The sequence below is a fragment of the Rhinopithecus roxellana genome, chromosome 8 (genome assembly GCF_007565055.1).
Source record: "Rhinopithecus roxellana isolate Shanxi Qingling chromosome 8, ASM756505v1, whole genome shotgun sequence".
Lineage (NCBI taxonomy): Eukaryota > Metazoa > Chordata > Mammalia > Primates > Cercopithecidae > Rhinopithecus > Rhinopithecus roxellana.
Genome location: NC_044556.1, coordinates 15,258,146 through 15,279,083, shown reverse-complemented (window position 1 = coordinate 15,279,083; position 20,938 = coordinate 15,258,146). Strand labels below are relative to the sequence as shown.

At 53.1% G+C, this 20,938-nt stretch overlaps 2 protein-coding genes across 2 annotated transcripts; both read right to left on the bottom strand.

Annotated features, from left to right (window-relative positions):
• Positions 1 to 1,473: 1,473 nt before the first annotated feature.
• On the bottom strand, positions 1,474 to 3,132 carry ICAM4 (intercellular adhesion molecule 4 (Landsteiner-Wiener blood group)). Its single transcript, XM_010373778.2, has 3 exons — positions 2,590 to 3,132; positions 2,157 to 2,459; positions 1,474 to 2,009 (listed from the first exon to the last, which is right to left on the bottom strand). Exons 1-3 carry the CDS (start codon positions 2,981 to 2,983, stop codon positions 1,891 to 1,893), a joined length of 816 nt encoding a protein of 271 aa, XP_010372080.1. The 5' UTR covers positions 2,984 to 3,132; the 3' UTR covers positions 1,474 to 1,890.
• Positions 3,133 to 3,377: 245 nt separating this feature from the next.
• ICAM1 (intercellular adhesion molecule 1) lies at positions 3,378 to 20,788 on the bottom strand. The gene is made up of 7 exons (XM_010373779.2): positions 20,535 to 20,788; positions 16,633 to 16,896; positions 6,190 to 6,495; positions 5,656 to 5,943; positions 5,319 to 5,573; positions 4,950 to 5,195; positions 3,378 to 4,863 (listed from the first exon to the last, which is right to left on the bottom strand). The coding sequence occupies exons 1-7, from the start codon at positions 20,599 to 20,601 to the stop codon at positions 4,691 to 4,693; spliced, it is 1,599 nt and encodes a 532-aa protein (XP_010372081.2). The 5' UTR covers positions 20,602 to 20,788; the 3' UTR covers positions 3,378 to 4,690.
• Positions 20,789 to 20,938: the final 150 nt, after the last annotated feature.

The window sequence follows — 20,938 nt, the reverse complement described above, 5'->3', positions numbered from 1 at the left end:
AGCGCGAGCCGAGGAGCTGGGCTAGAGGACGGCTCCGCGCGGCGCGGCGGGTGGGGTGTGGGGGAGGCAGAGTTGCGCTCGGGGATTGGTTTAACGTTGGTAACTTGGTTTCCAAGGAGGGGGCGGCGGCAGAGGCGGTGGGGGGGCGGGAGGCGAGCTTGCGTTAAGCTGCAGGCCTTAGTGAAGGCCAGCTGGCAGGAGCGAGCGACCCCCGGGGTCTACGTGGAGGCCGGCATGATGGCCCGGAGCCTTCCGGGGGCGACCACGCTCTCCCGCGTCATCCCCGGCCGCGACTCTGGGATCGGGGGATGCTGGGTTGCCCTTTCCAAACCGCTACCCCAGCCCTGGCTGAGATGCCATGATAATGAGTTGGACTCCGAGCTCCGCCCCCACATGTAGCTCCTCCCACCAGCCCCCCTTAGGGCGGGGATGCATTTGGGGACTCAGAGAGATTTGGGAGGCACTGGATGGGGAAAGGACAGTTCTGGGGGAGGGTGTGGGGATGTCTCTCTCACCGATCCTTCTCCTTTTGACCCCGCGGAGCCACACCCCTAAACCCCCCTCCAGGTCAGCCCCGGCAGGCGACGGAGGGGGCGGGACGAAAGTGCCAGCGAGCCGAGGACACGTGTGCGTGCGCGCAGCGTTCGCGGGCGTCTAAATTAGAATCCTCTCGGCTCCGGATCTGTATTTACCCAGGGTGCAGCGGGCACGTGTCTACTCAGCGTGTGTGAGCTCAAGCCACCCTGGAGCGCCCCTGAGTCCGCCTTCTGCTCGGTGGGCGGGGGCCCTGGACCTCCATGCAAGAACGGGGGACCAAGGGTGAAACTTTTGACTCCGCATCCGGGCCCCAAGCTTTGACACCCCCCCCAACTCCACGTGCTCATCTGGCCGGGTGACTACCAGGACATCTTCAGAATTCGAGTTTGTGATATTCCATGTGGACATCTGATCACTCCTTCCCGGCTGCCACTACATGGATACCTCTTCTGCGTATTCATGTCCTTCAATATGTCCATGGGACCCTCCCCTCCCGACCATTCGTGGTGTCACCCCAGCGTGGTAAGTTATTTTGGAGATGAGTTCTCGCTCCACAGTTGTTTGGCCTCCAGGAAAGCACAGGGTCTGAAGGTGGGGCTAGGATAGGAAACTTAACATCCGATCAGAGCTGCCGCGTGGTGGCGGCGGGGCCAATCAGGAAAGCCATACCATGAACCCCACTCTGCCCCTGCCCGTGGCCCTCCTGGACCGACGCTGATCCCACTTGATGATGCCAGCAGAAGGAGAGGTTTCTGTGACACCTGCTAGGGATACACAAAGTCTGGGGCTTCGGGACCCCAGGTGGGCCCTGAGTGAGGAAACCTCAGGTGCCCCCAGGGAGACGAGGAACTTGGAGAAAGTGATAGGAAAAAAAAAAAAAAAAGGTTCCCCCGAAGAATGGCAGTAATGTGGACCCCTAGGTCACAGGACAGAGGCTGGTTAAGGAAGTCTTTATTGATTCTGGAGGGTTCCCCCGCCAATATTTATTTTTATTTTTATTTTATTTTTGGAGATAGGGTCTTGCTCTGTACCCCAGGCTGGAGTGCAGTGGTACCATCAAGGCTCACTGCAACCTCGACTTTCAGGGCTCAAGCGATCCTCCCAACTCAGCCTCCCGGGTAGCTGGGACCACAGGTGCTGGCCACCACACCCGGCTAATTTTTGTATTTTTTGCGTAGACGGGGTCTCACTATGTTGTCCAGGCTGGTCTCGAACTCCTGGGCTCAAGCGATTCTCCTGCCTCGGCCTCCCAAAGTGCTGGGATTGCAGGCGTCAGCCACCATGTCGGGCCGATTCCCCAAATGGTTCCATATTCCTCTTTTGTCTTGCTCAGCCGGCTTAGAACATCCCCCTTTATGCCTGGGATTTCATAGATAGGCACTTGCACAGGTACACAGAGCCCACAGCGAGGAGGATTCCCACAAGGGCAGCGATGGAAACGGAGGCCAAAGCTGTGGGCGCGGGGCTCCAAGCTGGGAGCAGGAGGCGAGAATTAGGAACGGAACACAGGGAGGTCTGTCGACCCGCGTGGAGCTCACGCCTGGTCTGTGCACCCTCTCGGGGTCATAACTCTCTCTGCCCCCTTCCTCCTAGCCCCCAGGGTTACAGAGGTGCCTCACCGAGCATCAGTGTAATGGGTGCCGAGCTGTTGCGGACCACCAGGCCTTCGAGATTGAGGCGCGTGTGGCAGATCACGGGCTTCCAGAAGTCGCGGGGTCCAGCAGGAAACTCGTAGGTCAGGGTCACGTTGGCCAGATCCTGGTGGGTGTAGCGCTCCAGGCTTTCGGAATAGATGACCCGGCCGCCAAGCCTCAGGGTCACCACCAAGTGGCCCACCGGGAACACGTGCGTCACGTGGCAGCGCAAAGTGTATTTCCTGCCCTTTAAGACCGGAGGCTCCAAAATCACTCTGTGGGGCGGTTCTAAGGCAAGGGGGAGCCTCTGCGTGAGGTCCGCGGGCGCTCCCTAAAGAGCTGACTGCCAACTACCCTCCCCCCACCTCTTCCAGCCCCCTCCCCTCACCCCAGCCGGGACCAAGCCCCTGTCCCTCACTGTAGGCGGTGATCCTGGTGATGGCCCAGCGTGTTTTTCCTGCGCAGGTGACGAGGCAGTGCGCTTGGGAGCTCCAGGCCCTCACGTCGAGCAGCTGGTAATACACCCAACCCGGCCCTCTGAGCGTCTTGCCCTGCCGCAGCCGAGTGCGGAGGCTGGAATTCTGCGGCTGGGGACAGCTGTTGCTGCAATTGAGCCACACTTCCCTCCCCGGCGGCACAGCCACAAATTCCGGGCTCATGCGCACCCAGAAGGGCACTGAGGTCCCCGAGGGCGCGAGAGGGCTACCCTTGGGGCCTTGCGCCCGCTTAATCCGGCGTCCCAGCGCACACCCAACTCCCGGGTAGGCGGCCGCCAAAAAAAGCAGCAGCGACAGGGGGAACAGCGACCCCATGGCAAAAAGCCCGGACTAACGGGCCGCGCGCCAGAGAGCCAGGGCCGGCTCTAGAGATAAGGAGGCCCGCAGCCCCGCCTCCTGGACTCCACCCTAGAGAGAGACAAGAGGCCCCAACGGAGGGCCAGGGAGTCCTGCAAAAATTCCCCTCCCCGGGTCAAGAATGAGATTCCAGGCCTCATTGGAAACCAAATGTTTTTTTCTGGAGAGGAGTCTTTAGTTTTCACTAGAGACCAGAAGGTCATAGAAAGTCCCAGATTTGGACCAGAACCTAAGGGTATGGCCATCAACCCACAATGTTTTCTTGGGGGAGGAAGTGGGAGGATCTGGCTGTGGCTGCTTAGAAAGGACTCCAGCTGGATGTGACACCTCCCCTCAACTCACATAAGGCTGAGGCAGATGAGAAAGCTTTATTAACACAAAGGAAGTCTGGGCAATGTTGCGAGACCCTGTCTCTTAAAAAAAAAAAAATCAAATTTGCCTTGTATGGTGGTGTGAGCCTATGGTCCCAGCTACTCAGGAGGCTGAGATGGGAGGATCACTTGAGCCCAGGAGGTCAAGGCTGCAGTGAACTATGATTGCACCACTGCACTCCAGCCTGGGTTGACAGAGGGAGATTTTGTCTACACACACATACACACACACACACGCATGAGGCTTCCAAAGCTGGGAGAGAGTCCTCCAATACCTTGGCCCCCTTCCCCACTGCTTGCAGGACCCTCATCACTGCAGGAAACTGGAGCTGCATAGTGCAAGCTCCCAGTGAAATGCAAACAGGACAAGAGGACAAGGCATAGGTTGGGCATAGTCCCCGGGCACTCATGTCCAGGAATGACCACTGAGTGTCATTGTGAACACTGGCAGAAATGTATGTGGGTGGGGAGGTGGCTAACAAAGTTGTCAGTTTTGGGGGGAAGGGAGGAATAAGGCCTTACTGGGTAATCCCTGAACCTGTAACCACTACTAGTCTATACAGTGCTTTTGTGCGGATAGAAAAATCACTCCTTCTGGGGAAAGGCAGGTTGGCCAATGAGAAGTCCCAGCCCCATTTGATCTTTTTGCCAGGCACCCTTCTGCAGTGTACAACCTGTACAACTGTACCTGGTGACCCTGAATGTGATTAGGACTGGGAGCTCCCTGAGGCCAGAGACCTATGTTCATTTAGCCTACATAAAAGACACTCAATAAATAGCTGGTAAAATAACAAATGAATAAATACATATCATCAAGGGTTGGGGTCAGTAGACAGCAGTGCCCAAGCTGGCATCCATCAGGAAGTGTGGGCCTTTGTGTTTTGATGCTACACGTCTGTGGAGGGTCACTTCTTCCGTAAGTCTGTGGGGTCTCAGCATACCCAATAGGCAGCAAGTTTCAGCATTTCCCAGCTGTATGTCCTCATGGTGGGGGTATGTCTCCCCCACTACTTCCCCTCTCGTCAGGCTAGACTTTGATATCCATCCATCAGGTCTTGAGTCTTGCTCCTTTCTCTTGGCTTAGTCATGTGACTACAGATCAGATGCATGGCCTAGTGTTTTAGGTGTGCAGGTACCATGGCCCCAAATGCTGTCTGCATCTGACTGAGCACAATGCCCTGTCCTCTGGCATCCCAGGGCCAGTGGGTGTAGCTGCATGGCATACTCTGTTCAGTGTGGCACCACTGCCACCGATATGGGAGGACCGAGGAAGAGGCGCTGTCCTGGGATAGGTTCAGGGAGGCGTGGCTTGCGTGTTTGGTTTCATGGGGGTGCCGTTTTGAACCTGCTGTAGTCTGTATTTCCTGATCTTCCGCTGGCGGTTATAGAGGTACGTGGCGAAGCCTGCAATACCCAGGATGACTGCGGCTGCTACCACAATGATGATGACCATTTCATACTGGGGGGCTGTGGGGAGGATACAACGGGGGGTGAGGATTGCATTGGGTTCATGGCCCCTTCCCCCACCCAGCTCTGCACGCCGGCTCACTCACAGAGCACATTCACGGTCACCTCGCGGGTCACCTCCCCTCGAGAGCTCCTGGCCTGACAGAGGTAGGTGCCCTCAAGATCCCGAGTGACAGTCACTGATTTCCCAATGGGCAATGGGAAAGTGCCATCCTTTAGACACTTGAGCTGGGGCAAGGGGTTCCCCCAAGCCTGGCACATTGGAGTCTGCTGGGAATTTTCTGGCCACGTCCAGTTTCCTGGACAATCCTTCTCGTCCAGTCGGGGTCCATCTGGAAAAACACAACAAGATGACATGGAGGTGGGTAGGGACAGGACTTGGAGGGCAAGACCTGATGGGACTTCAGGGATTGGGCCTTGGGGGATAGGGGTCATTGACCAGCAGCCCCACTCACACAGGACACGGAGCTCCCGGGTCTGGTTCTTGTGTACAAGCTGGCCGGCCACCTCCAGGGTTGCAGAGCAGGAGAAGCTGCGCCCGTTGTCCTCTGGGGTGGCTTTCAGCAGGAACTCGGCCCTCGGGCCCGGTGGCTGGGCTGGAACCCCATTCAGCGTCACCTTGGCTGTAGAGTGGGCCTCACACTTCACTATCACCTCAGTCCCTTCTGAGACCTCTGGCTCAGTCAGAATCACGTTGGGTGCCGGAAAGCCTGGGATGAGCACACAGTGAGCCCCGCCCTGGGTTCAGGTCACACCCCCGAGAAGCCCCGCTCCGCCCCTGCCCCTTCTTACTGTAGATGGTCACTGTCTGCCGTGTCTCCTGGGTCTGGGTCCCCAGCATTACTGAACACAACAGCCGCTGGGTGCCCTCCTCCTCTGCGGTCACCTTGACTGAGGCCTTGGCCGAGAGGGAGTTGTTGCCATAGGTGACTGTGGGGTTCAACTTCTGGTCCCCCAGTGCCAGGTAGACCCGAGCCTCTGAGACTGGGAACAGCCCATCCAGGGAACAGACCACGGTCTCCTGCGTGTCCACCTCTAGGACCTGGGGGCTGACAAGTTGTGGGGGAGTGGCTGGCAGGTCTAGGGAGAGAGGAAAGGTGTGAGCAGACAGGGATGGACATCCTGAAGCCCTTCTCTGGAGCATTTCATTCCCCCTCCTGCGAGATCCTCTTCCAGGGTGACTCAGCAGCCTAGGTTACATATGCCTAGAACACATGCCTCCCTTAGCCGGGGCCACACCCGTCTCAAAAGATCCTGTGGCCACAGGCACCCCATCGCAGGATACCCCACCTCCACCCTCTCCCTGCTGGCTTCTTCAATCCTCACCAAAGGTTTGGAGCTGGTGAGGAGCCGAGGTGTTCTCAAACAGCCCCAGCCCACAGGGCCGAAGGTCCAGTTCAGTGCGGCACGAGAAATTGGCTCCGTGGTCATCTCTGCTCACAGGCACCATGGTCGTGACCTCGGCGGGCTCCCCCACCGCTGACTGCCGACTCAGCTCCTTCTCTCCATGGAGCAGCACCACAGTGAGCTTGGCCCTGGGTGCTCCACCCTCCACCTGGCAGCGTAGGGTAAGGTTCTTGCCCACCGGCTGCCAAAAGGGAAGGGGTGCCAGTTCCACCCGTTCTGGAGTCCCTGCAGGAAAACAGAGGTGGGGGTGTCTGGTGAACTGGACCTTGCTGCCTGCCTAACAGACAAACCGCACCTGCCTGGGAGCCCCACCTCTTCGGTATCTCCCCCAAACACTCCCAGACACCTAAGCAGATAGGAATGTCAAGATCTTCAGTGAAAGCTGGTAAGAGGGACCCGAGTGTTTGTGAAGGGGATCAAAAAATTCCTTATTCATGACAGCAGCATCTTAGAGTGAAAAGTGGAAAAGAACTTCAAAGTCAATTGCTAGGTGTCTGGTCAAATAAATTCAGCAGCTCAATGCTCTAGACTGGGCAAACAGTAGCTCGATCTCGGCTCACTGCAACCTCCACCTCTGGGGTTCAGGCAATTCTCCTGCTTCAGCCTCCTGAGTAGCTTAGATTTACAGGCACATACCACCATACCTGGTTAATTTTTGTATTTTTATTTTTAATCAATCAATTAATTTTTTAAACTGGGTCTCCTTCTGTCGCCCAGGCTGGAGGGTGATAGCGCAATCTTGGCTCACTACAACCTCTGCCTCCTGAGTTCAAGCGATTCTCCTGCCTCAGCCTCCTGAGTAGCTGGGATTACAGGCATGCACCACCACACCCAGCTAATTTTTGTATTTTTAGTAGAAACGGGGTTTCAGCATGTTGCCCAGGCTGGTCTCCAATTCCTGACCTCAAGTGATCTGCCCACCCTGGACTCCCAAAGTGCTGGGATTACAGGTGAGAGCAAATACACTTGGCCTAGACATTATTTAAAACAAAACAAAACAAAAAACCTGTTAGCCAGGTGTGGTGGCTCAGGCCGTAATCCTAGCACTTTGTGAGGCCAAGGCAAGAGGCTCACTTGAGGCCAGGAGTTCAAGACAAGCCTGGGCAACATAGGGAGACCCCTATCTCAAAGAAAAATAAAAAATAAACAGGTTGGCAGGGCGCGTTGGCTCATGCCTTTAATCCCAGAATTTTGGGAGGCCAAGGCGGGTGGATCACGAGGCCAGGAGTTCGAGACCAGACTGACCAACATAGTGAAACCCCATCTCTACTAAAAATACACAAATTAGCCAGGCATGGTGGTACATGCCTGTAGTCTCAGCTACTCGGGAGGCTGAGGCAGGAGAATCGCTTGAACCTGGGAGGTGGACGTTGCAGTGAGCTGAGATTGTGCCACTGCACTCCAGCCTAGGTGACAGAGCGAGACTCCATCTCAAAATAAATGAATGAATGAATGGTTAACTGGGTGTGGTGGTACACACCTGTAGTCCCTGCTACTTGGGAGGCTGAGGCAGGAAGCTCACTTGAGCCCAGGAGTTTAAGGCTACAGTGAGCTGTGATCATGCCACTGTACTTTAGCCTAGGAAAGAAAAACCCCATTTCTATTAAAAAAAAAAAAAAAAAAAGTCATGAATGACAGAGCCTAACAACAAAAAGGCTGTGCGTGGCGGCTCATGCCTATAATCTCAACACTTTGGGAGACCGAGGCAGGCGATCACCTGAGGTCAGGAGTTCAAGACCAGCCTGGCCAACATGGTGAAACCCCGTCTCTACTAAAAATACAAAAATTAGCCAGGGGTGGTGTTGTGTGCCTGTAATCCCAGCTACCTGGGAGGCTGAGGTGAAAGGATCACTTGAGCCCAGGAGGAAGAGATTGCAGTGAACCAAGATCGCGCCACTGCACTTTGGACTGGGTGACACAGTGAGATTCTCTTTCAGAGAAAAAAAAAAAGCATCAGGACCCGGGGGTCCTGCATTTGATATCCAGTCTTGCTTCTTTGCTGTGGGTAAGTGACTTTGTCTCTCTGAACCTCAGTTTCCTTAACTGTAAAATAGGGTTATTAGAGGTGGGAGTATTATGAATTCACTTAAGAGGTAGACAGAGTCGCTGTATATAAGCAGGAGGTTTCATTTTTAGAGTGATGGAAATATTTTAAAATTAGATTGTAGTCATGGTTGTTTGTATAAAAGTCATTGAATTGTATGCTTAAAAGGGATGAATTTTATGGTATTCTAAATCATATCTCAAGAAAGCAAGGCTGGAGCATGGTGGCTCACACCTGTAATCCCAGTACTTTGGGAGGCCAAGGCGGGATCATTTGAGGCCAGGAGTTCAAGGCTAGCTTGGGCAACATTGCAAGACCTCATTTCTCAAAAAAAATAAAAAATAAAAAACAAGCTGTGCTTCAGCCAGGCTTGGTGGCTCATGCCTGTAATCCCAGCACTTTGGGAGGCCGGAGAGGATGGATCACCTGAAGTCAGGAGTTCAAGACCAGCCTGGCCAGGCCAGGCGTGGTAGCTCACACCTGTAATCCCAACTCTTTGGGAGGCCAAGGTGGGCGGATCACGAGGTCAGGAGATCAAGACCATCCTGGCTAACACGGTGAAACCCCATCTCTACTAAAAATACAAAAAATTAGCTGGGCATGGTGGTGGGCGCCTGTAGTCCCAGCTACTCGGGAGGCTGAGACAGGAGAATGGCGTGAAGCCGGGAGGCAGAGCTTGCAGTGAGCTGAGATCACGCCACTGTACTCCAGCCTGGGCGACAGAGCGAGACTCCGTCTCAAAAAAAAAAAAAAAAAAAAAGGTCACACAGTGGCTCATGCCTGTAATCCCAGCACTTTGGGAGGCCGAGGCGGGTGGATCACCTGAGGTTGGGAGTTTGAGACCAGCCTGACCAAAATGGAGAAACCCCATCTCTACTAAAACTACAAAGTTAGCCTTGCGTGGTGGCGCATGCCTGTAATCCCAGCTACTCAGGAGGCTGAGGCAGGAGAATTGCTTGAACCTGGGGGGCGGAGGTTGTGGTGAGCCAAGATCGTGGCATTGGACTCCAGCCTGGGCAACAAGGGCGAAACTCCATCTCAAAACAAACACCAAAAAAAAAAAAAAAAAAAAAAAACAAGCTGGGCTTTCTGGTGGCCCACACCTGTAGTCCCAGCTACTCAGGAGGCTAAGGGTGGGAGGAGAATTTCTTGAACCTGGGAGTTGGAGGCTGCAGTCAGCTATGATGGTACCACTGCACTCCGGCCTGGGTGACAAAGTGAGACCCTGTGTCTAAAAATAAAACAGAAAGCTGTTAAGCTGTTAAAATATATATATATATGGTCAAGGAAACTCTGACCTCCAGCTCTTCTTTCTTACCACCTCCTACAGACTCTTACAGAACTTGAGGTACCCTCAAACCTCAGCCCCTAGAGAAACCCAGCTCAGCTGCCTGGTGCAGAGGAGAGGGAGTCTCTCCTGCTCTCACCTCTCTTGACTCTGACCTTCAGTCCTTTTTTTTTTTTTTTTTGAGATAGAGTCTTGCTCTGTGGCCTGGGCTGGAGTGCAGTGGCCGGATCTCAGCTCACTGCAAGCTCTGCCTCCCGGGTTCACGCCATTCTCCTGCCTCAGCCTCCCGAGTAGCTGGAACTACAGGTGCCCGCCACCTCGCCCGGCTAGTTTTTTGTATTTTTTTTTTTAGTAGAGACGGGGTTTCACCGTGTTAGCCAGGATGGTCTCGATCTCCTGACCTCGTGATCCGCCCGCCTTGGCCTCCCAAAGTGTTGGGATTACAGGCTTGAGCCACCGGGCCCGGCCGACCTTCAGTCCTTTACCAAATCCTGGTCACTGAAGTATTCAAATATTTGTCTGTCCTTCCCTTCTTGGATACGGTCACTGCCCACAACATGGGCCACATGGACAAGGACCATAGCCAACTGCTGTTTGGCTTCCGGTAAATCCAGCCTTCAGCTATCTAATCCCTGGCCTGCTCACAAACCCTCCAAGACTCCCTATCACCCCGAGAAGGAAAGTCCCAGCTCCTCCACCTGGCATTGAAGGCACTGCCAACCTCACCCCTCCTCCCATCAATCAACTTTTTTTTTTTAGGGGTAGGGTCTCTCTCTGTCATCCGGGCTGGAATGCAGTGGCGCAATCACAGCTGACTGTAACCTCACATTCCTGGGCTTGACCAGGCTCAGTGGCTCACACCTGTAATCCCAGCACTTTGGGAAGCCGAGGCAGGAGGATCACTTGAGGTCAGGCGTTCAAGACTAGCCTGGCTAACATGGTAAAACCCTATCTCTGCTAAAAATACAAAAAAATTAGCTGGGCATGATGGTGGGCACCTGTAATCCCAGCAACTTGGGAGGCTGAGGCAGGAGAATCGGTTGAACCCAGGAGGCAGAGGCTGCAGTGAGCCAAGATGGCACCATTGCACTCCAGCCTGGGCCACAGAGAGAGACTCCATCTCAAAAAAAGAAAAACAAAAAAATACGTGGGCTCAAATGATCCTCCCACTTGAGCCTCCAGAGTAGTTGTGAGTACAAGCATATGCCACTGTACCCTGCTAAATTTTTTATTTTTTCTTAGAGATAGGGTCTCGCTATGTTGCCCAGGCTGGTCTCGAACTCCTGGGCTCAATCAGTCCTCTTGCTTTGGCCTCCCAAAGCGCTGGGATTACAGGTGTGAGCCACTGCACCTGGCCCACACTAACCTACCTCCTCCTCCTCCTGCCCCCATCAAGATTCCTCCCTGCTCCAAACTTTTGCCCAGGCTGTTCCCCCTGCCCAGAATGCCTGTCTTTATGAACTCCTACACATCCTTCAAAGCCCAGCTAGTGGTCACCTCCTCTAGGAATTACACCTCTAACCTTTTTGGAGAAGATTGAGCCATCCAGGGAGGCTTCTTTATGTTTACACCACGGATGGCGCAAGACTAAGCTAGAGTCTCTCTCAGGTAACACCCTCCCACACACCTTTTACTCCTTTGCTACCTGTGCCAGCCATCTGCTCCATTTCACAGAGGTAAAAACTCAGGCAAAGCGGGGCACTCACAGTCATAGAGGGAGAAATGTGGCAGAGCCAGGTCTCAAACCTGGAATTCTACGCTCTCAGCTATCAGGCAGAGGCGGGAGCGGTGGCTCAAGACTGTAATCCCAGCACTTTGGGAGGCTGAGGCGGGTGGATCACCAGAGATCTGGAATTCGAGACCAGTCTGGTCAACTTGGTGAAACTCTGTCTCTACTAAAAATACAAAAATTAGCCAGGCATGGTGGCGGGTGCCTGTAATCCCAGCTACTAGAGAGGATGAGGCAGGAGAATTGTTTGAACCTGGGAGATGGAGGTTGCAGTGATCCAGCTTGGACAACAGAGCAAGACTCTGTCTCAAAAAAAAAAAAAAAAAAAAAAAAAAACCACCTATCAGGCAGAGGTGCAGAAAAGACCTTCAAAGAGGTTTCCCTGGGGTTTCAGAAGCTGCTTGGAATGTTCAGGGACTTCCCTCACCTGGGAAGGTCAGCATCTGCTCACCCACCCTCCAAATCAGAAGCAAAGCTGATCATTTACCCAGAGGCTTCCTTGTCCTGACACAATGATAGGAGAACGTCCTTTGTCCCTCACCGTGTCATTTTACCCATCAGAGGAGGTCTCACCTGACTGCGAGGTAAACACAGAAGCCACGTCCTCCATAGTGTTAAAGGCCTTGCTAGGACTGGAACCCAAGGCGAATCCCAAAGCCACTTGGCCAGTTTTTATTTTTTAGAGACAGGGTCTCTCTCAGTCACCCAGGCTGGAGTGCAGTGGTGTCATCACGGCTCACTGCAGCCTGGACATCCTAGGCTCAGGCGATCCTCCCACCTCAGCTTCCTGAGTATCTGGGACTACAAGTATGCCACCCACGCTTGGCTAGGTTTTTTATTTTTTGTAGATATGGGGTCTTGCTGTGTTGCCCAGGCTGGTGTCCAACTCCTGGCCTCCAAGCGATCCTCCTACTTCAGCCTCCTAAATCGCTGGGATTATAGGCATATAGAGCCACTGTGCCTGGCCTGCCCAGTGCTCTTCTGTTTTTTCTTCTTTGATTTTGTTTTGTTTTCATTTGAATTCCTTATTTTGGCCTTGGTAACTCATTCCCACCATTCAAAGTCCCCAAAGTAGGAAGAACGCAAAGAGAATTCTCAGCTGGGCGCGGTGGCTCACGCCTGTAATCCCAGCCTTTGGGAGGCCGAGGCGGGCAGATCACAAGGTCAGGAGATCAAGACCAGCCTGGCCAACATGATGAAACCCCGTCTCTACTAAAAATCCAAAAATTAGCCGGGCGTGGTTGTGGGCGCCTGTAATTCCAGCTACTTGGGAGGCTGAGGCAGGAGAATCACTTGAACCCGGGAGGGAAAGGTTGCAGTGAGCCGAGATCCCGTCATTGCCCTCCAGGCTGGGGACACGGCAAGACTCCGTCTCAAAAAGACAACAACAAAAGAGAATTCTCAGTCGGGCGCGGCGGTTCACGCTGTGATCCCGGCGCTTTGGGAGGCCGAGGCGGGCGGATCACCTGAGGTTGGGGTTCGAGACCAGCCTGATCAACATGGAGAAACCCTGTCTCTACTAAAAATACAAAATTTGCCGGGCATGGTGGCTTGTGCCTATAATCCCAGCTACTCGGGAGGCTGGGGCAGGAGAATCACTTAAACTCGGGAGTTGGGGGTTGCAGTGAGCAGAGATCGTGCCATTGCACTCCAGTCTGGGCAACGAGAGTGAAACTCTATCTCAAAAAAAAAAAAAAAAATGGAATTCTCCACACCCAAGCCCTCTCCCACAGCCTCCCAGCCTCTCTTCTCACAGCCAACTAATACTGTCATTTCTCCCACTTCCTTTTAGGACTATTTTATACATAAATACAGCCTCCCCGAAACTGCCCCTCTGCCACTCCCTAATGTGAGGGTGGCATGCCATTCATATTCAACATACCTTCTTTCATTTCTTTTCTTTTCTTTTTTTTTTTTTTTTGAGACGGAGTTTCGGTCTTCTTGCCCAAGCTGGAGTGCAATGGCGCAATCTCAGCTCACCACAACCTCTGCCTCCCAGGTTCAAGAGATTCTCCTGCCTCAGTCTCCCAAGTAGCTGGGATTACAGGTATGCGCCACCATGCCTGGCTAATTTTTTTTTGTATTTTTAGTAGAGACAGGGTTTCTCCATGTTGGTCAGGCTGGTCTCGAACTACTGACCTCAGGTGATCCGCCCATCTCAGCCTCCCAGAGTGCTGGGATAACAGGCATGAGCCACTGCGCCCAGCCACCTTCTTTCATTTTGACTTTACAATACACCCCAGAGCTGCTTCTTTTTCAGTTCACAGGAACTTCCTGATTCTTCTGCACGGTCGGTCGCATGCTATTCTGTGGTATGGCCAAGCCACGCTTTGTCTCTCTAGCCTTTCCCATTTGCCCTTTGTACAAAGTGGCAGTGAATAATGCCATAACTCCTACCACTTCCCTTGTAGGTAGGGACACCTATAGACCTCTTTCCGGGACTGGGTGTTTTTTTTTTTTTTTTTTTTTTTTTTTTGCTGTTTTTTTGTTTTTGTTTTTGAGACAGGGTCTCACTCTGTCTTCCATGCTGTTGTGCAGTGGCATGATCATAGCTCACTGCAGCCTCTATCTCTCTGGGCTCAGGTGATCCTCCCACCTCAGCCTCATGAGTACCTGAGATTAGACTTATGCCACCATGCCTAGCTAATTTTTTTTTTTTTTTTTTTTTTTTGAGACACAGTCTTACTCTGTCACCCAGGCTGGAGTGCAGTGGCATGATCTCGGCTCACTGCAACCTCCGCCTCCTGGGTTCAAGTGATTCTCCTGCTTCAGCCTCCCAGGTATGGACTATAGGCACACTCCACCATGCCTGGCTAATTTTTGTTTTGTTTTGTTTTGAGACGGAGTTTCGCTCTGTCGCCCAGGCTGGAGTGCAGCGGCCGGATCTCGGCTCACTGCAAGCTCTGCCTCCCGGGTTTACGCCTTTCTCCTGCCTCAGCCTCCCGAGTAGCTGGGACTATAGGCACCCGCCACTTTGCCCAGCTAGTTTTTTTGTATTTTTTTTTTGTAGAGATGGGGTTTCACTGTGTTAGCCAGGATGGTCTCGATCTCCTAACCTCGTGATCCGCCCGTCTCGGCCTCCCAAAGTGCTGGGATTACAGGCTTGAGCCACCGCGCCCGCTCTAATTTTTGTATTTTTAGTAGAGATGGGGTTTTGCCATGTTGGCCAGGCTGGTCTCGAACTCCTGACCTCAGGTGATCCGCCTGCCTTGGCTTCCGAAAGTGTTGGGATTACAGGCATGAGCCACTGCGCCCAGCCCATGACGTTTTGAGAACTGATGCCCAATTTCCCGCCACAGGGTTGGGCTTATTTATGCTCCCAATAGTACTGTCCTAGGACTGCCTATGTTCCCATAGCCTTGCCAGCACAGCTGTTATCAATTCTTTCAGTTGTTGCCAGTATGTGAAAAATGCCATCCCAGGGCTAGTTTTAACTGTTTTTTTTTTTTTTTTTTTTTTTTTTTTTTTTTTTTTTTTTTTTTTTAATAAAAATGGGGTTTTGCTATGTTGTCCAGGCTGGATTCGAACTCCTAGGATGCGAACCCCTGGGTTCAAGCAATCCTCCCACCACAGCCTCAGGAGCAGCTGGGATTACAGGTGCACACCACGAGGCCCAGCAAAATTATTTACTTTTTTTTTTTCCTGGTAGAAACAGGGTCTCAGCTGGGCTCGGTGGCTCACACCTGTAATCCCAGCACTTTAGAAGGCCGAGATAGGCAGATCACGAGGTCAGGAGATCAAGACCATCCTAGTTAACATAGTGAAACCCCGTCTCTACTAAAAATACAAAAAAATTAGCCAGGCACGGTGGCGGGCGCCTGTAGTCCCAGCTACACAGGAGGCTGAGGCAGAATGGTGTGAACTCGGGAGGCGAGCTTGCAGTGAGCCAAGATCGCGCCACTGCACTCCAGCCTGGGCGACAGAGCGAGACTCTGTCTCAAAAAAAAAAAAAAAAAACCGGGTCTCACTATGTTTCCCAGGCCGGTCTCAAACTCCTGGGCTCAAACCATCCTTCTGCCTCAGCCTCTGGAGTAGCTGGGATTATAGGTACAAGCCACCACACTTGGCTTAATTCGTATCTTATATTAAAGTTTCTGATGCAGGACCTTGTCATATGTTCAAAGAGTGAGGCATAGAGAGATGGCATTATTGAATGCTCAAATGTGCTGAATTCCTGTTGATACCTTTTTTTTTGAAATGGAATCTTGCTCTGTCATCCGGACTGGAGTGCAGTGGCTCAGTTGCGGCTCACTGCAATCTCTGCCTCTCTGGTTCAAGCAATTCTCCTGTGTCAGCCTCCCGAGTAGCTGGGATTACAGGCACATGCCACTATGCCCAGCTGATTTTTGTATTTTTAGTAGAGACAGGGTTTTGCCATGTTGGCGAAACTTAAACTCTCGGTCTTAAACTCCTGATCTCAAGATGATCCGCCAGCCTCAGCCTCCCAAAGTGCTGGGATTACAGGAATGAGCCACCATGCCCAGCCTGTAGATACTTTAATTGTACCAAAAAAAATTCACAAAGGGACTTTCTTTCTTTCTTTCTTTCTTTTTTGAGAAGGAGTCTCGCTCTGTCGCCCGGGCTGGAGTGCAGTGGCCGGATCTCAGGTCACTGCAAGCTCCGCCTCCCGGGTTTACGCCATTCTCCTGCCTCAGCCTCCCGAGTAGCTGGGACTACAGGCGCCCGCCACCTTGCCCCGCTAGTTTTTTGTATTTTTAGTAGAGACGGGGTTTCACCGTGTTAGCCAGGATGGTCTCGATCTCCTGACCTCGTGATCCGCCCGTCTCGGCCTCCCAAAGTGCTGGGATTACAGGCTTGAGCCACAGCGCCCGGCCTTTTTTTTTTTTTTTTTTTTTTTAAGATGGAGTCTCGCTCTGCTGCCCAGGCTGGAGGTGCAGTGGCCGGATCTCAGGTCACTGCAAGCTCCGCCTCCCGGGTTTACACCATTCTCCTGCCTCAGCCTCCCGAGTAGCTGGGACTACAGGCGCCTGCCACCACGCCTGGCTAATTTTTGGTATTTTTTAAGTAGAGACAGGCTTTCACCATGTTAGCCAGGATGGTCTCGATCTCATGACCTTGTGATCCACCCGCCTCGGCCTCCCAAAGTGCTGGGATTACAGGCGTGAGCCACCGCACCCGGCCTAAAGGGACTTTCTAAGGATGTCCCCACCTGCCCTTCAAGGAGCCCCTCCTTGACCCTACCAGCAAGTGATAAAGATCCCCCCAGGCCACTGCAGGTGCCCCTCTACGTCTCTCCCACTCTGGTCTGCCTAGTCCAGCCCTCTGGGCTCAGTTACTCACAGTACACGGTGAGGAAGGTTTTAGCTGATGACTGCCCATCAGGGCAGTTTGAATAGCACATTGGTTGACTATCTTCCTGCACATTGCTCAGTTCATACATCTTCCAGTTGTTTCCACCTGGGAGTATCTCCTTTTTAGGCAACGGAGTCTCCATGCCCAGCAAGATGGGCTGGTCACAGGAGGCACTGCAATTCACTACCACGGAGCCTCCCCGGGGCAGGATGACTTCTTGGGGGAACACAGATGTCTGAGCATTGCCAGGTCCTAGAAGAAACGAGGGAAGAGGTGACAGGCATTACAAATCAGGTTCATCAATGGGAATGTGCGCCCAGCCTGCGCTGGGTGCTGGAGGCACAGCCTTAACAGGACAATACTTTGCCTTCGATGTGGAAGTTAAAGAGAAAATTCATGAGCAGGCCAGGCATGGTGGCTCATGCCTGTAATCCCAGCACTTTGGGAGCCAAGGCAGGCAGATCACTTGAGGTCAAGAATTTGAGATCAGCCTAGCCAACATGGCGAAACCTCGTCTCCACTAAAAATACAAAAATTAGCCGGTCATGGTGGGATGTGCCTGTAGTCCCAGCTATTTGGGAGGCTGAGGCACAAGAATCACTTGAACCCGGGAGGCGGAGGTTACAGTGAGCCAAGATTGTGCCACTGTACTCCAGCCTGAGCAACAGAACGAGGCTCTGTCTCAAAAAAAAAAAAAAAAAAAAAAAAAAAAAAATTCTGAGCAAACAAGATAATTAATAACTGATGTTAATACGAGCTTTGACAAAAACAAAACAGGGTGATAGAATAGACAGTGCCTTGGTGACAGGGTAATGTCTCAGCAGAGATCTAAATGATGAGGAAGGGCTGGCTGTCCTGAGAAAACGGAAGTAAGTTCTACGCAAGTCCAGATGTCCTCGGGCAGGGTGGCTGGAGCTGAGTGAGCAAGGATGAAGCGCGGGAGATCAATTAAGGAAGATCCCATGAGCACTGAAGGCCGTGCTAAAGATGTGTGCTTTTATTTATTATTATTATTATTTTTGAGATGGAGTCTCGCTTTGTCACTCAGACTGGAGTGCAGTGGCGCGATATCAGCTCGCTGCAACCTCCGCCTCCGAAGTTCAAGTGATTCTCCTGCCTCAGCCTCCAGAGAATCTGGGACTAAGGCAAGCACCACCACACCCGGCTAATTTTTGTATTTTTAGTAGAGACGGGGTTTCGCCACGTTGGCCAGGCTGCTTTCAAACTCCTGGCCTCAAGTGATCTACCCACCGCAGCCTCCCAAAGTGCCGGGATTACAGGCATGAGCCACAGTGCCCAGTCACATGTGTTCTTTATACTTAGGGCAATAGGGAGCCATGGGAGGATTTTAGCCATTGGTTTTTTTTGTTTTTTGTTTTTTTAACAGGTCTCCCTCTGTCACCCAGGCTGGAATATACAGTGGTACAATCATAGCTCACTGTAACCTTGAACTTCTGGGCTCAAGTGATCCTCCCACCTCAGCCTCCCAAGTAGCTGGGACTACAGGACACCACCATACCTGACTAATATTTGAAAAACATTTTTGTAGACATGGGGTCTCACTATGTTGCTAAGGCTGATCTCAAAGTCTTGGCCTCAAGCGATCCTCCCACCTAAGCCTCCCAAAATGCCAGGATTACAGGTGTGAGTCACTGTGTCCAACCAGATTTTAACGTGAAGTTGGTGCCCTCCTCCCTCCAAAGAAGTAAGATGGAGAGAGTCAGCCCTCCAGGAATCAGACTGGCTCCTCACTCCCTGAGACACGCAGCTTCCCTCTTTGGGCCTCAATTTCCCCATCTGTAAGGTGGGTGAGTATAGCCACCCTGTTCCTTGCTAATACAAGTAATTCAGCACAGGGCGGGTAGCAACTGGCTACCTTGCAGGTAAGTGCAGGTAAGAAAGGGGCTGCCGGGCGCGGTGGCTCACACCTGTAATCCCAGCACTTTGGGAGGCCGAGGCGGGCGGATCACGAGGTCAGGAGATCGAGGCCATCCTAGCTAACACGGTGAAACCCTGTCTCTGCTAAAAATACAAAAAAATTAGCCGGGCGTGGTGGCAGGCACCTGTAGTCCCAGCTACTCGGGAGGCTGAGACAGGAGAATGGCGTGAACCCAGGAGGTGGAGCTTGCAGTGAGCCGAGATCTCGCCACTGCACTCCAGCCTGCGCGATGAGCAAGGCTCCATCTAAGAAAGGAAGGAAGGAAGGAAGGAAGGAAGGAAGGAAGGAAGGAAGGAAGGAAGGAAGGAAGGAAGGAAGGAAGGAAGGAAGGAAGGAAGGAAGGAAGGAAGGAAAGAAAGAAAGAAAGAAAGAAGGGGCTTACAGGGTGGGCACTGTGGCTCATGCATGTAATCCCAGCACTTTGGGAGGCTGAGGTGGGCAGATCACGAGGTCAGGAGATCGAGACCATCCTGGCTAACACAGTGATTAGCCAGGCGTGGGGGCACACGCCTGTAGTCCCAGCTACTCAGGGAGGCTGAGGCAGAAGAATCGCTTGAACCTGAGAGGTAGAGGTTGCAGTGAGTCCGGATCGCGCCACTGCACTCCAGCCTAGGCGACAGACTGAGACTCCCTCTCAAAAAAAGGAAGGAAGGAAGGGATGGAGGGAGGGAGGGAGGGCGGGCGAGCCTATTTGGATTAGGTCCCTCAGATTTTGCTGCCTCCGAAGGTGGGAAAAAATATCTGAGCCCAGCACTGCCCCACTTCAAAGATTCCTGTCTCGGATTTGTTCTATCTTGGATGGGGGTGTGAGAACACTGACTCCATATATTTTCCAGTGGAGATTCTGGGACCATTCCCATTTCATAAAGGGAAATGGTTACTCAGTTAGAAAGCAGTGCGATCTGGGTCTGAGTCTGGATCAGAACGCTTTGTTTTTTGAGACCGAATCTCTCTATGTCTCCCAGGCTGGAGTGCAGTGGCATCATCTCAGCTCACTGCAACCTCCGCCTCGTAGGTTTAAGGGATTTTCCTGCCTCAGCTTCCCGAGTAGCTGGGATCACGGGTGCCCACCGCCATGCCAGCTAATTTTTGTATTTTTAGTAGAGACGGGCTTTTGCCATGTTGGCCAGGCTTGTCTCCAACTCCTGACCTTAAGGGGTTCACCCGTCTGGGCCTCCTGAAGTGTCGGGATTACAGGCATGAACCACCACGCTGGCCTGGATCCGAGGCTTTGTTGAGCTGTTAACCAAGCTGTCAATCTCCCACCCTCCAGGTTCCCCAAACTCACACCACCATGAAAGACCCTCTGACCTCTTCCCTCTGCCCTAGCTAGGCTGGAGCTGGGGAAGGGTGTGCTGGCGCCTCCCACTTCTCAGCTTTGGGCCACGGATAAGTCAGCTCTGGAATTCCCCTGAGTAGAAGCAGCCCTGGACTTCCCCAGGGTCAGAGAGGATGAGGAACAGAATATACATCTTGAAGTGGGTGGGGTCCCTTAAGCTTTGTTGGGTGGGCGCACAGCCAAGTTCCCAAACCATCATGATTGAGTCCTGGGGCCAGGTGCTGTGCTGACCCAGATACCCTGCCAGGTGGCTGTAAAACGTTTCTCCTTTTACAGCTGAGAAACGGAAGTTTCAGAGACCCAATCTAGCCAAGCAAGGCAGTGGCTCACACTAGAGCCCAGGAGTTCAAGACCGGCCTGGGCAACAAAGCGAGGTCCACCCCTCCCCTCCATCTCCAACCCCCTTTTTCAAAGCTGCAATGTATAGCCCAAGGCCACACTTGGAGGTGATGCAGGGTCTGGATTCGAACCCACTGACTGTTGCCTTTCAATCGCTGTCTCTAGCCCGCCTTCCCATAAACAGCTACCTAAGTATGCATGACCTGACCTGGTAGCCGGTCCTCCCGGGGTTTTGGGGAGCTGGCCCGACAGCAATCCCCACCCCTGACTCACCTGGGAGCAGAGCCCCGAGCAGGACCAGGAGTGTGAGCAGCGCGGGCTGGGGGCCGCTGGGAGCCATAGCGAGGCCGAGGTTGCAGCTCTGAGTAGCAGACGAGCTCAGCGTCGAGTGGGACGCCGTGGGGCGCGCGGTCCTTTATAGCGCTAGCCACCTGGGGGCTAAGGGGCGGTGCTGCTTTCCCGGAAACCTCGCGCCTTCCCCTCCGGAACAAATGCTGCTGTATTTCCGGACTGAGAGGGTGCCAGGGCCGAGCAGGGTCGTCCTCCCTCTCTGGCCGCTGCAGCTCCGGAATTTCCAAGCTAAAGCAATCGGGCGGCGGTGGCGGGGCGATGACCTCGGGAGCTGCTCCCGGTCCACACTCCTCCCGTTCCCCGGCCAGGCTAAGCTTGAATCACGG